Here is a 12,793-nt window from a genome sequence, read left to right as displayed (position 1 = left end):
AGCACTTTAAGGTTCCCAAAATATACATAAATACAAATGCATATATTAGCAATTCTCAAAGTATAGGCCAGGATTCAATGTGTGACAGTCCAGTAGACCCACTTTCCTGTGGATCCATAAGGTCAAAATGATTTTTATAATAATGTCAAGACATTTTGATTTCTAATATAGTAAATATCAACAGACAGAGCTCACATAAAGCATAAGTTTGTTGAGAGGGTCCTCGATCATTTTTAAGACTATAAAAGGATTGGGCGGCTAGGTGGCGCAGTGAATAGAGCACCGGCCTTAGAGTAAGGAGTACCTAGGTTCAAATCCGACCTCAGACACTTAATAATTACCTAGCCGTGTGGCCTTGGGCAAGCCACTTAACCCCATTGCCTTGAAAAAAAAAATCTAAAAAAAAAAAGACTATAAAAGGATTAAAAATAAATTTTAAAAATATAAAAGGATAATGAGATCAAAAAAGTTAGAAAATCAGTATAAATATTATTCAAGCCTCAAAATAACCATGAGGTAAGTGTTATTATTAATTCCACTTTACAGATGGGGAAATTGAGGCTAGGAGATTCAGAAATTTGTCTGTGATCACGCTACTAGGGAGTATCAACAGTTGGACTTGGACCCCGGTCTTCTTGACCCTGAGTCCATCCCTCTATTCCCTGCATTCTCTAGGTTCGATGGCTGGTCAGAAGGTGGTAATGACAAATCCTGCTAAGATTTGTCCTGAGATGGCAGCAGGATTTCTAAGGTAGTCTTAGTCCATGGGCCCCCAGCACTCACTTACCCCCAGCACAGCCTGGATCAGTGGCGTCTTGCTCTCATCCTCCTCATTGACCCAGTTCACCTCAGCCCCATGGGCCAGGGCCTCTGCCAGGACAGGCAAGTTTCTGGCTCGGGCTGCCCTATAGGCCAGAAGCCCTGGGTGTAGTTCTCGACTGTCCTCGAGGTCCCAAGTTTCACGGTCCCCCTCAGCACTGGAGTCTTCAGACACTTCACCTTCTGGGAGAAGGGGAAAAGAAATGGGGAGTGAGCAGAGCATCTTTCCTCCTTCACACAAGGGAAGGGAACCAGTCTGGGAAAATGGCATCACCACCAGACAAAGGGGTCCCAGTGGCCTTAAATATTGCTAAACAGATGCGGAATCACAACCATGCTGGGGAAATCTGGGTTTTGTCCCAAATCATTCACATTTAATAGACACATTTCTAGGATGGACATCCTCCCAAAGGATTTCAAGTCTCCCTCTCACCTTCCTTCCCTACCAACCCTTCAGGAGTGTGGAAATCTCTTGATAACCTGAAATGCCCTTCATCTCTCCAGTTGTTATATCCCAGTTGGTCTCCACCCCCACCTCCAATTCTCCTTTCTTTTCCCTCTCCCCTGGAAACCAGGTTGCAATGTCTAGCTCTAACTTTAAGCTCCTGTATCTGAGAATCTGACTGAAACCACAGGCAGATGGCCTTGGGGCCCTCTAAGTTCCCTCCCCCATCTCTAGTTTAAGGCTTAAAGCCCCCTCCCCTCCTAACCCATCACCCTTCCCTGAATCACACACCTTCTTCCATGACACTGTCTACCACAGAGCCAAAGACCAAGATGTCCGAGCTCCCATCTGTGCTGCCACCGAGGCCACTGTCGCTGCTCAGACCTGTGGGGCCAATGGGAGATGGACCCAGGGGCCCTCAATACCAAGGGGCAAGAACCTGCGATGGACAGCATGCTGGAAGGCAGGGGATGTTTGCTCTCTTTGCTCTACTGGGCCTGCCCAAGCAGGATCAAACCAGGGACTGGGATGGTGACCCCAAAGCTAAAAGCACAGGGGTCCATGGAAGCTTTTTCAGCTCAGTCAAGATTAGGCAGAAGGAAAGAGATGGCCATCTAAGGCCCCCAAAGACTGAAGCTGAGAGCCCTAATCTCACCCACCCACCCTTTCCCCCAAACAGAAAGGGTTAGTGGTCCAGTGGTTAGTAAAGCGGGCTGCAGCTGGATCCCTTCTCCAGCTAGGAGGGAGAAGAATCTGGGGCGGGGGAGAAATTGGGTTTCTCACAAATCATGAGGTCCAACCCTCCCATCCACAGACTAGAAGGGGAAAGGGACATGGGGGACTGCATGAATGAGGGCAAAACAAACAGATGTGAGAGGGAATACATGGAAATAAGGAGACATACTCTCTCTCGACTAAATCCCTGGCTCTAGGCAAGACAATTCTTGTTCCAAGAGCACAGATCCACAGTGAGGGTCAGACAGACAGGCAGACAGACAGACAGTTCCTGCTTTGGTGAGCCGGAGGTGAGGGTGGGAATGAGGAGAAAGGGGCCTTGACTTTGGACTGTGCACCTCTCTATCATCCATGGTCCCCCCAATCAGGCCAAGGCAGACTAGGGTCAAAGAGGCCTGCTAATGTCTGGGAAGGGAAGGGAAGACTGCAGTTCTCTGTACCCATGATATTTAAGATGGGAGGGTTATAGTGATGGGTTCTTAAAGGAAGGAAAAAAGCAGTAGCTCTACTCTGGGATGTCTCTTGGCCTCCCCCTCTTCCCTCCCCCCCCCCCACATTGCTGGTCCTTAGTCGTTTGGTTTAGTTGCGGCCTTGTTTTAGAGGCAAAGACACACACACACACACACACACACACACTCATCTAGACTTGAGTCTTATATTAAAAGAATCACTTCTATTCTCTCTTTTCCACATTTCAAATATAAAGCACTATTTAAAGAATAGGCTGAGTTCTCCCAATTCCCATCAGGGTACCAAAGCCCCTTTAGACTTTCTTGCCTTCCCCCTTCCTCACTCCCCAACCTTCCCAACAGTTCCAGAGGAAAGAATTGGGGACCTAGGGTAGGCCAAAATATAACTTCCATTAGTAGCAACATCTTCCCTACTCTGATTCAGAACCTTGGTTAGCTCCTGGCCTCCTCCCTTCGCTCTCTGGTCTTGGACTATGATGCTGTTATCACTAACACCACCAAGCTCATCCCCACCTCTAATATAGTCTCTCCAATTCTGTCTGTAATGCCCTCCCTAGTGATTTATGTACTCCTCTCCTCCTCCCTCCAAGCTCACAGATCACAGTATTCTCTTATCATCATAGATGATAGATTGAGATCTGGTCTCTTAGGGGTCATGTAATCCCACTCTATCATTTTACAAAATAAGGAAGCAGTCCCAAAGAGGGGAAATGATTTGTCCAAAGTCACAATGGTACTAGATATTGAGTTGAGATGAATCAAAGTACCAGAGTTCAAATCCTACTCTTTCCACAATACCATGAAGCAGCAGTTTTAGTTAGACTCAGTCCTGTTCCAGGCATTGTAAGAGGAGAATCTAAAAAGTCCTGGGACTCCCTCAAGTCCATTTAAGTCTCTGGAGGCTAGCCACAATCTGGTTCACTGTCAGAGGACAGACTTAGAAACAAATCTGTAACTCAGGAGTAGATAGGAAATATTCCTTTGTCATTCTAATGAATGTCTTTGATGAGTTAGGGAATGTGGAAACTTTTGCCCCAGGGTCAAGAAATAAGGCAAGGAGCACAAAGAGAAAAAGAGGAAAAGGTCCACTTGACCCCAGAGCCTGGCCCTCTCCCAACGCACATTCCTTCTCCCTCAACTCTCAGGACTGAGCTGTTCCTAGTCCTGTCTTTCCCCTGCCCCGTGGCCTCCCTTTTCTGACTTTCTTCTTCAGCTTGGTATATGCAGCCACTGTAATCAAGGTCACTTAACTGGCCCCAAGAAGGAGAAAAAAATTCCTGTTTGGGTCATCTTCCCAGGGTTCATTCAGACCCAGCCTGGAGCAGAGGAAGGAGGGAGGCCTTATGGCTGCACCTCCCTGCTGGCTACTGTGCCATTGAGGGAAGAGAAACCTAGCTACTGGCCAAAAAATGGAGAGGAAATACCACTCACTCAATAGGCTCTGAATCTGATAAGCTGTTGTTTTTTGACTGAGACCCTATGGTTCATATCTCCCCATATGTTGGCCTTCTCATCTCAACACTCTGGTGGGTCTGCATTTTCATCATTTTCCCAGAAAAATGCAGGTCACAATCTATCCATTCATCCCTACCCAATCTATAATGTTCTTGGGATGGCAAAGTGGACAAGCAGCTCTGGATTTAGGAAGATCTGGGTTCAAATCTACCCTCAGATCCTTACTAGCTGTGTAACTGAGCAAGTCACTTAGCCTGCCTAAGTTTCCTCAACTGTAAAATGGGGAGAATATAAAGGCACACCTCCCTCCCAGGGCTATTGTGAGGTTTATCTGAGCTAATATTTGCAATTTATTATTATTATTATTATTAATTTCACCAAAGGAGGGTTTACCTGTTGAGACCTTCCTTTGTTTCTCTTGACATTTCAAGGACATTAATGAATCACATAAATTATCCTTTAGTTATCCCTTGCTTCTACTACTATACTTAGATTTGGGGGGGGGGGGCTATTATGGCTTAGGGAGAAGAGTATTTTCTAAACTTACTTATTTTTCCAATTATATGGAAAGATAATTTTTAACATTTATTTTTGTAAAATGTTCTACTTTCCACCTTCCCTCCTCCCATCTGAGGATAGCAAATACTTAGATGTTCAAATGGATTTGTGATTTCATCCACTCAGGAATTTCTTCCAGTGCTGACTGCCCAGCCTGCATGACTTGTTCATATTTTCCCATAAGTTCATCAAGGAGTGGGGCAAGGAGGACACTCAGTGTATTGGAGCCCTTCCATCAGATGTGTACCAATGCCATGCGACTAGGATGTCAAATGGCACTCCATCCTCCTTCTCAACATAATAAGGAAGACCACTTCACTAAAAAGTATCAATCAGTTCATAGAGAATAGAGGGTCTGCCTTTCAGATTAGAAGAACTGGGTTTGAGCCCTGTCTCTGAGCAGTCTGGCTATTAGACCCTGGACAAATCACAACTTTTCAATGCCCTGGGCAACTCTTGAAGACTATGAGTTGTGGACAACCTGCCAATATGCATTAATGAAGGGTGTTTTCATAGATGGTGAGTTCCCTGGCACTGATGACATCAGAAGATGAGAGAACAGTTGATTTCCACTACACTTCCCTTGTTTGAAGGCCTCATCATGGCATAGACATGATTCCTCAAGGATCTGGCCACAGAGCACAAGGTCTGGTAGTGCTGCCCACCTGATGTAGGCCAGGGGTCAATCCTCAGTAAGGCCAGAATCACTACCGGAAGTCATCTGTCAATTCAGCATCGGCAACTAAAATAGGGGAAGCAGTAACCCCATGGACAAGCTCATGAGGGTATGGGGTCACAGATCTAAAACTGGAAGGACTCTTGGAGTTCACTGAGTTTAAACCTCCCCCCTTTTACAGATGAGGAAACTCAAGACTAAAGAAGGAATTTGCCCAAGGTCATATGAACAGCAAAGGAACAGAAGATCCTCGATCTAACTTCTAAGGACTTGAAATCCAACCTCCTCATTCTATCCATAAGCAAACAAGCCCAGGGAGAGGAAGGGGAACCTGCCTGAAGTAAAATGGTAGTAAACATGAGAGAAAACATTTGAATATGGGCATTCTAACCCCAGGGTTGGTAATCCTCTTGTAAAAGGAAATTTCTTAATGAAGAAAAAGAAAAATTGGGGAAAAGAAGAGGTAAAGGAAAAGAAACACTAAAACTAAACAGTTCAAACTCAGCTAGGCAAATAGTTCAAATTCCTGTAGCCCTCCATAATTTACAAAGTACCTTTCTTGTGATAATCTTGTGAAATAAGCAATGTAAGTATGAACCCTTCCCCATTTTATAGATGAGTAGCTGAGGTTTCGAAAGGGGACCTTTCTTAAGGTCACATAGATAATAATAAAACAAGGACTTTACATCCAGTTCTGACTCCCAGGTCCAGTGTCCCTACCTAGGGAGAACTCATTTTTCCCTCAGAACTAGATAAATCCAACCAAAAAATAAATAAGAAGTTAAGGAAGTGAATAAAATTTTAGAAAAGTTAGATGTGATACACCTCTGGGGAAATCTGAAAGGGAATAGAAAGGAATATCAGTGGTACATGGCCCCTATACAAAAATTGGTCATGGATTGGGGCATTAAAAACCTCACAATCAAAGGCAGAAAGGCAGAAATATTAAATGCATCCTTTTCAGATCATGATACAATAAAAATTACATTTAATAAAGGGTCATGGAAAGATAGTTTAGAAATTAATCAGAAACTAAATTATCTAATCCATTTTCCTTATATATATTTCCTTATATTGACCTAGCCATAATCCCTAACACTACAAGTCCCCCCCTTGAAATGCTGGAGTCTAGAGTTCTAGCTTGGATGCCTTTGAGATAATGTCACTATAGATCTCCAGAGTCATCACAATCTGTTAAAGTCCCACAGTCCCTCAGAGCAAAATGTTTCCTTGGAACAAGTAAAGTGCTTGCCTGAGATTGTGAACCAGGGAGGGCAGGATGAGGTAGGGGCATGGGATGGGGCATGGGAGACACTGGAGTGGAGGAAGTGACTGCCCCCTCTCTCACTCCCTCCCTCCTCTCCGTGCAGGCCGAGATTACCTTACCTCCGGCCGGGAGGCACGCTTCAGTGCCCCCAGGGCCCAGGCCACTGTCCCACTGACCAGCTGCTGGGGGGGCCTGCGCAGACATGTGGCCAGCACCTACGAGGAAGGTGGATGGAACAGTACGGGGATTAATGGGGCAGAGCTCCTGGAAGCCAGAGGGGAATGGGCAGGAGCCCACAATGTCCCCCAATCCCCAGGATGGGGTAAAGGGGTGCCAGGGATCCAAAGGAGGGGAAGTGACTCAGGTCCTGTCTAATCCAACACTGTAAAGGACCACAGACATGTCAACCCAATCCTAGTTCTGAGTCCCTCAAGTAGCTATGTCAGAGGCCCTGACATCAAGAGACAGCATAGAAGGTGGAAACAGGAGGGAGGGGAGGGAGAGAGAGATGAGTTGTGCTGCCCCCACCCACCCACCCTCACTCACTTCTTGGTCCTGCACCAGCTGCTCCTGTGTCAAAATAGGAGAAGAGTGAGTCCAGTTCATCTGGACAGAAGAGAGAGTCACGTCGAAATTTCCGTTCCAAAGTGTTGGCTGAAGAGAGAAGAGCGAAGGATATGAGAGCACTGCTCAGCATCTCCACCCCCACCCCACAAGGCATCATGCATCTGAGCCTATCAGCCATCCCCTACCCCACCCTCCTCAAGGCCATAGTTGAAGGTAAAGGCTGAAAGAGAGAGATGGAGGCAGTGGGAAAGCCTGTGACCCCATCAGTAAATCAGATGGGTAGCTATGTTACAGCTTCCAGACTCTTGCATGAGGTTTCAAAGAGGAAGTAGGGAAAAGGCAGACAGAGACCAAGGAAGAGAGATTTTTAAAATAATATGAGTGAGGGTAGTCTTGTAATTGCTCCCCCCAACCAGGAACAAAGCTTTGAAGAGGGTTCCAAGGGAAGGTCTGAAGAATCTGTGGTAAGAGATCTGGAGGACACTTGGAGATGTCCTCCATTCCAAACCCAACTTTACACTTTACAACTCAGAGGGGAAGGTGACTTATCCTGAGTCCCACAACTAGCTAGAACCTGGTTCACCTAATTCCAGTCCATCCACCACAGAGCACTGGCCTCAATCCCCCTGGTGTGGAATGTCTGAAAACCCTGCTCACACCACCTACCCCAGGAGGCCCCTCCCTGGAGAATATAACCTAACCTTGAAATTTCCTATATTCTCCATCTAAAAGAAGAATACTGGAATTAAAAGGAAAAGATGAAGTCAGTTGTATGGGGACATGGCAGGCCTGGGATCCAAGGAAAAAAAAGATGAAGAGTATTCACTTAACAAAAGATGCAGAGGAGGCATGGGTCAGTTGGTTTGCACAATTTACAAGCACCAAAGCTAAAAGAGGAGGGCAGGGAGATTTAGGGTGCCAGGATTTCCCACCTGATGATAGAGCTGCAGGGGAGATGGTAGAAGGTTCTTGTCGGAGCTGACGTCGCATCCTGGGGACCCGAGGAGAACTGTGGTGCCGTCGACATTTCTTTGTGCTCCATCGCCTGGGCTTGGCCTCTCCTCCACCCGTTGTCTCAATGGCCTCTGCCCCAGCCCCTGGAAGCTTCTTTAGAAACTTTCTCTCTACATATTTGACCTTGATCCAAGCTTCCTTGTCCTGTCTGGGGAGGACAAGGTGAAGGTGAGGATGCCAGACCAAAATTTGGAACAAATTACTGACTTGCTCTGTATGAGGTCAGTCCTTCAGCTCTAATAGTCTCATGATCCTCAAATTCCAAGTTTTATCAATAAATCTCTCTTTTAAGTTATGTTTTGACTTCCCATAGAAGAATAGGGTTAATTTGTATGAGAATGAAGATAGTCAACTTTTCTCTTTGTATAAATATTAATAGTAAATAACAGGTGTTTAATTCGTGCTTATTCATTCTAAGCTGACCTTGGGTCCTCCACTCTTCTCTAGCCCTCACTTCTGACAACACCTTTCCATCCCAACAAGCATAATTCTCTTGTTCCATTCCTTCTTAGCCTCTAAATCCAATCTTCCATCCCCTCCTCCATCTCCTTAATCCATGATCTTATTCTTCTGTCCCTATCATTCTGACCACACTTCCTCTGAATCCACTCTTTCCTGTCTTTTGATCTCATTCCCATAAATGTCTAGACGCTCCCATATTCTCGCCGCATCCCTGATACTCCATTCTCTCCATTTCTGAGTTCACTTTTTATCCCCCAACCCATGACCCCATCCCTACATCCTTCAAACTCCAAGACCATTCCTCCATCCCTCTGCCTATGATGCTACTCTTCTGTCTGCTCTCCCATGACCTCCGACCCTTTTACCCATACACCCATCATTCTACTTTGATGCCACGCTATTCTTCTCTGAGTCAATTTTTCCACCTCCAAACTCCTAACTCCACATCTTCATTGTCCCAACACGTGAGCCCAGTTCTCCCTTCTTTTACCCTTGACTCCACTTCTCCATTCTCAACATCATCCTGCCCATGGCCACTATCCCTGCATCCTCCAAACCCTGAGTCCATTCCTTCATCCCTCTACCTATGACTTTATTCCACCCTTTTCATTCATGGTGCTATCCCTCTGTCTACCACTCATGATATCATCCCTCCATCTTCTCAGTGTGAATTCAGTCTTCAATCCTTTTCTATGACCTCAACTCTTTATCCCCCCAACCTTCCATTTTCTTCAGCCTCCAGCCCCAACATCCATCAACCTCTCTTCTGACTTACTAACCTCGAACTTGAGGCTGTTGGTTTCTGAAGACCCAGTTCCTCACACTGGGCCTCATAGATCTGGTTCACCGTGCTATTCCCAAGTTCACACATCAACTGGTAGGAGAAGATTAATAAGATTAAGCCTCATCATAGCTCCAATACACAATCCCAACACCCCAAGCACACACCTGTAGAGATGACACTTACCTTCAGCAGCTCTGGCTCCCATGAGTCCAGTGTCAGGGACCGAACCTTGGAGCAATGGACCCCTAGACTCCTGGGTTACAGGGGAGAAAGGGGGGGAAAGGGGGACTGAGGGAAAGAGCTCAATTCTAACCCAGCCTCCTCAGGGCTGACCTAGGATAACCCTCAGCCACATATGGCTTAGCTGCAATGAACCTTTCCCCATAGGCTACTCATCTCCTTGGTCACATCAGCCCAAGCTGGAAGTGATTAACAAAGGAAATCTGTTCCCAGACTAGATGCTCATGATGCATTCCAAAGCCAGATGAAAATGATTTGTGGATTATCCTAAGCTTGCTTGCTATAGAGATTACTCAGACTTCTGCTCTCTCTGCTCCCCAAAGGAAGATGAAGCTTCATGAACCCTCCCGAGCGGTCAAAGGAACTAGAGGCTGCCAGGGACCCCAGCCCTGCCTGAGTATGAATCCTCACTACAACATTCCAACAGTCATCCAGACCACTGAAAGACCTCCCGAGATGGGAAACTGCCTTCTTTCCAAAGAATCTAGCCACTGCCAAGGCTTTCCATATATCGAACTCAGGCCTGTTCATCTGCGTCTCCTCTTCCCAGCCTCCAACCATAGTGGTAGAGCAAGGGGCAAGGGGTATCCCAGCTCTTCCCCTTCCTCATAAGAGCCCTTCAGAAAGTTGTCTCTTCCAAAAACTGAACACCCCTAGTTCCTCCAAGCAATCCTTGGTCCCTCACCTTTGGATGCATGTTAGTTTATTAATGTCCTTTTCAAAATGGGGGCATCCAGTACATCCACTGGGTAATGGCTTAACATTTTGCGGCATGGAAGGTTACTGTGTTATAACAAATGATGAGCAGGATGGTTTCGGAAAAACCTGGAAAGACTTATATAAACTGATGCAAGATCCAGGAGAATATTGTTCATGGTAACAGCAAAACTGTTCAGAGATCAACTGTGAATGACTTTGGTCTTCTCAGCAATACAATGATCTAAGACAATTCCAAAAGACTCACGATGGAAAAATGCTATCCCCCTCCAAAGAGAGAACTTATGGCATATGAATACAGATCAAAATATACTATTTTCCCCTTCTGTAGTTTTCCATGGTTTTTTTCTCCTTTGGGTCTGTGCCTTCTTTCACAACATGCCCAATGTGGTAATATATTTTGCATGAGTGAACATCTATAACCTATATCAAATTGTTTACCATCACAGGGAAAGGGCACATGAGGGAAGGGAAAGAGAAAACTTGGAACTCAAATTTTTTTAAATGAATGTTAAATAGTCTTTGCATGTAACTGAGGGGATTTTTTTTAATTCAAAAAAATTAAATATTTAAAAATAAAAATAGGGACAGCTAGGTGATGCAATGGATAGAGCACCAGGCCTGAAGTCAGGAGCACCTGAGTTCAAATCCAGCCTCAGACACTTAATAATCACCTATTTGTATGACCTTGGACAAGTCACTTAACCCCAATGCCTTGCAAAAATCAAAAAATAAAAATAATAAAAATGAATGAATAAAATGTTGGGACATGCAAAACTGAAAAGGATGATGATGATATATCTACTATTTGTCTGGCATCATGCTATGCACTTTAAAATATCTCATTTGAGGCTCATAACAATCCCCATTTTAGTTGAGGAAATTGAAGCAAACAGTAGTTAGGTGACTTGGTCAAGGTCACACAGCTAGACTATGTCTGAGACTAGATTTGATATCGGAGCTTCCTGACCCCTCTGTCACCTAGCTGCCTATATACTCTAGGGTGCTATATAGATGGATCCTAATCAGGGCAGAGGACAAAAGTGAGACCCCACACACACATCTCTGTATATATCTCCAGACTCTCAATACAGTCTAAGATCAAGGTCAGGTCAGTCTACAGGATACTTCCATCTGTCCCTACTTCCTAACCTTAGGCTTCCTAGGATCTCTAGTCCTGCTTCTGGGGTTCTTGAGACCTCAGCCCTGGTCCTGATGTTCTGGAGGCCTCTGCCCTGAGGTTCCAGAATGCCTTAGCCCAAATGTCCCTTAGGCCACTGCCCTAAGTCCTCTGACTCCTCCCCATTTCCAGACTCCTCCCCCCATACACACCTGTGGATGCCTGAACACTCGATGCACAGCAGGATACCTAAGTTGATGCTGGCCCAGCGGGGGTCAGACTGCCCACAGTCACAACACTGACCATTGCCTGCCACATTCTGCACCCGTTGAAGGATGCTCTCCCCCTTGCTGCTTCTATCCCTGGTGTCTGGAGCAGAGTCAATGCTGCTGGTGGAGGGGGATGCCGTTCGGTCTAGTCTCTAGGAAGGGAGAAAGCTGAAGATGATACTTGGGCCTGGGTACCTTCAGCAAGAACTGACCCGTCCACCTACCCCAACCTCCTCATTCCCATACCCAAACAAGAGAAAGGAATGAATAGCCAAACTGGGATGCTGCCCTACCAGATTTGGCCAGAAGGTGGCAGGGCAACCCCACTGTACTGGATCCTAGAGGGGGGCTGGCTGTCTCTAGATTCAGCCTCACCTCAATGTAGTAGCTGTCAGGACTTTCCCGGTAAGCTGAGGCAATGCTGGCCTGGACTGCCTGAACCCAGGCCTGGCGAAGCTTCTCTGAGTCAGCCTGTAGCATGCAGCTTCTGGGGAGGAGTCAGGAGGGAGGATGGATCAATTTGGGGACAAGGGAGTCAAGGTCCCGACCCTTCCCCCAGGAAGCCCCTCATTTCATACAAGGTTCCCCCAAACTGACTCCACAGACAATTGGTTGAAGTAGGGGGAGGCACACTTCCAGGAAGCCCATCCTGCATCTGCAATTTCCATCACCCTCCCAATCATTGGAATCTCCTCCCTCCCTAGCCAGGAATCAGGACCCTTACTTTGTAGGGGAGACCACCTCGAAGCAAAACCTCCTCTCTATGTCCTCACATGGCTTCACAGTGCAGAGCCGGAGATCATCCACCACCACAGTCAACCCATCCTAGAAGGATGGACCCATTGAGAGCTCAAATTCCCCAAACTCCCTTTCTCAGACCTCAGGCCACTAACCTCTGTACCAAAGAGACACCTCACAAACCAACCCCTGGCTGGCCAGAGCACTATCCCACTGATTCATAAGTCCAGGACCCAACCCACTGACTACCCATCCTGGATCCTGATCCACTAAGCATAGCATCCGATATTGATCCCCTGCACTCACTCTAGATGAGTATAGTCATAATTATGATGTGTTATGGTATATACATGTATGTTATATAATGCATTGTCTATAGTATATATGATGTATTGTATATAACATCAGTATTTAAGGTTTATAAAACATTTTACATGTGTGATCTCATGTGATTACA

General features: G+C 46.0%; 1 protein-coding gene across 4 annotated transcripts in view; it reads right to left on the bottom strand.

The window, feature by feature from the left end:
- The window catches only part of ACAP3 (ArfGAP with coiled-coil, ankyrin repeat and PH domains 3), a 66,544-nt gene that overhangs the window by 10,200 nt on the left and 43,551 nt on the right, over positions 1-12,793 (bottom strand). For 2 of the 4 annotated variants that reach the window (XM_074218765.1, XM_074218768.1), the window contains 10 exons: positions 12,323-12,423; positions 11,974-12,085; positions 11,542-11,750; positions 9,436-9,505; positions 9,248-9,342; positions 7,925-8,154; positions 6,972-7,079; positions 6,545-6,640; positions 1,556-1,648; positions 788-1,002 (listed from right to left, as the gene is read on the bottom strand). In XM_074218765.1, the coding sequence (XP_074074866.1) occupies positions 788-1,002; positions 1,556-1,648; positions 6,545-6,640; positions 6,972-7,079; positions 7,925-8,154; positions 9,248-9,342; positions 9,436-9,505; positions 11,542-11,750; positions 11,974-12,085; positions 12,323-12,423 (1,329 nt within the window). The remainder of the gene's footprint in view (positions 1-787; positions 1,003-1,555; positions 1,649-6,544; positions 6,641-6,971; positions 7,080-7,924; positions 8,155-9,247; positions 9,343-9,435; positions 9,506-11,541; positions 11,751-11,973; positions 12,086-12,322; positions 12,424-12,793) is intronic. The other 2 variants (XM_074218766.1, XM_074218767.1) reach the window with 2 other exon arrangements.

This window comes from Macrotis lagotis, chromosome 1, assembly GCF_037893015.1.
Source record: "Macrotis lagotis isolate mMagLag1 chromosome 1, bilby.v1.9.chrom.fasta, whole genome shotgun sequence".
In the NCBI taxonomy this organism is placed as follows: domain Eukaryota; kingdom Metazoa; phylum Chordata; class Mammalia; order Peramelemorphia; family Peramelidae; genus Macrotis; species Macrotis lagotis.
Note: the sequence above shows the minus strand (reverse complement) of the source record. Positions and strands in the feature narration are given on the sequence as shown.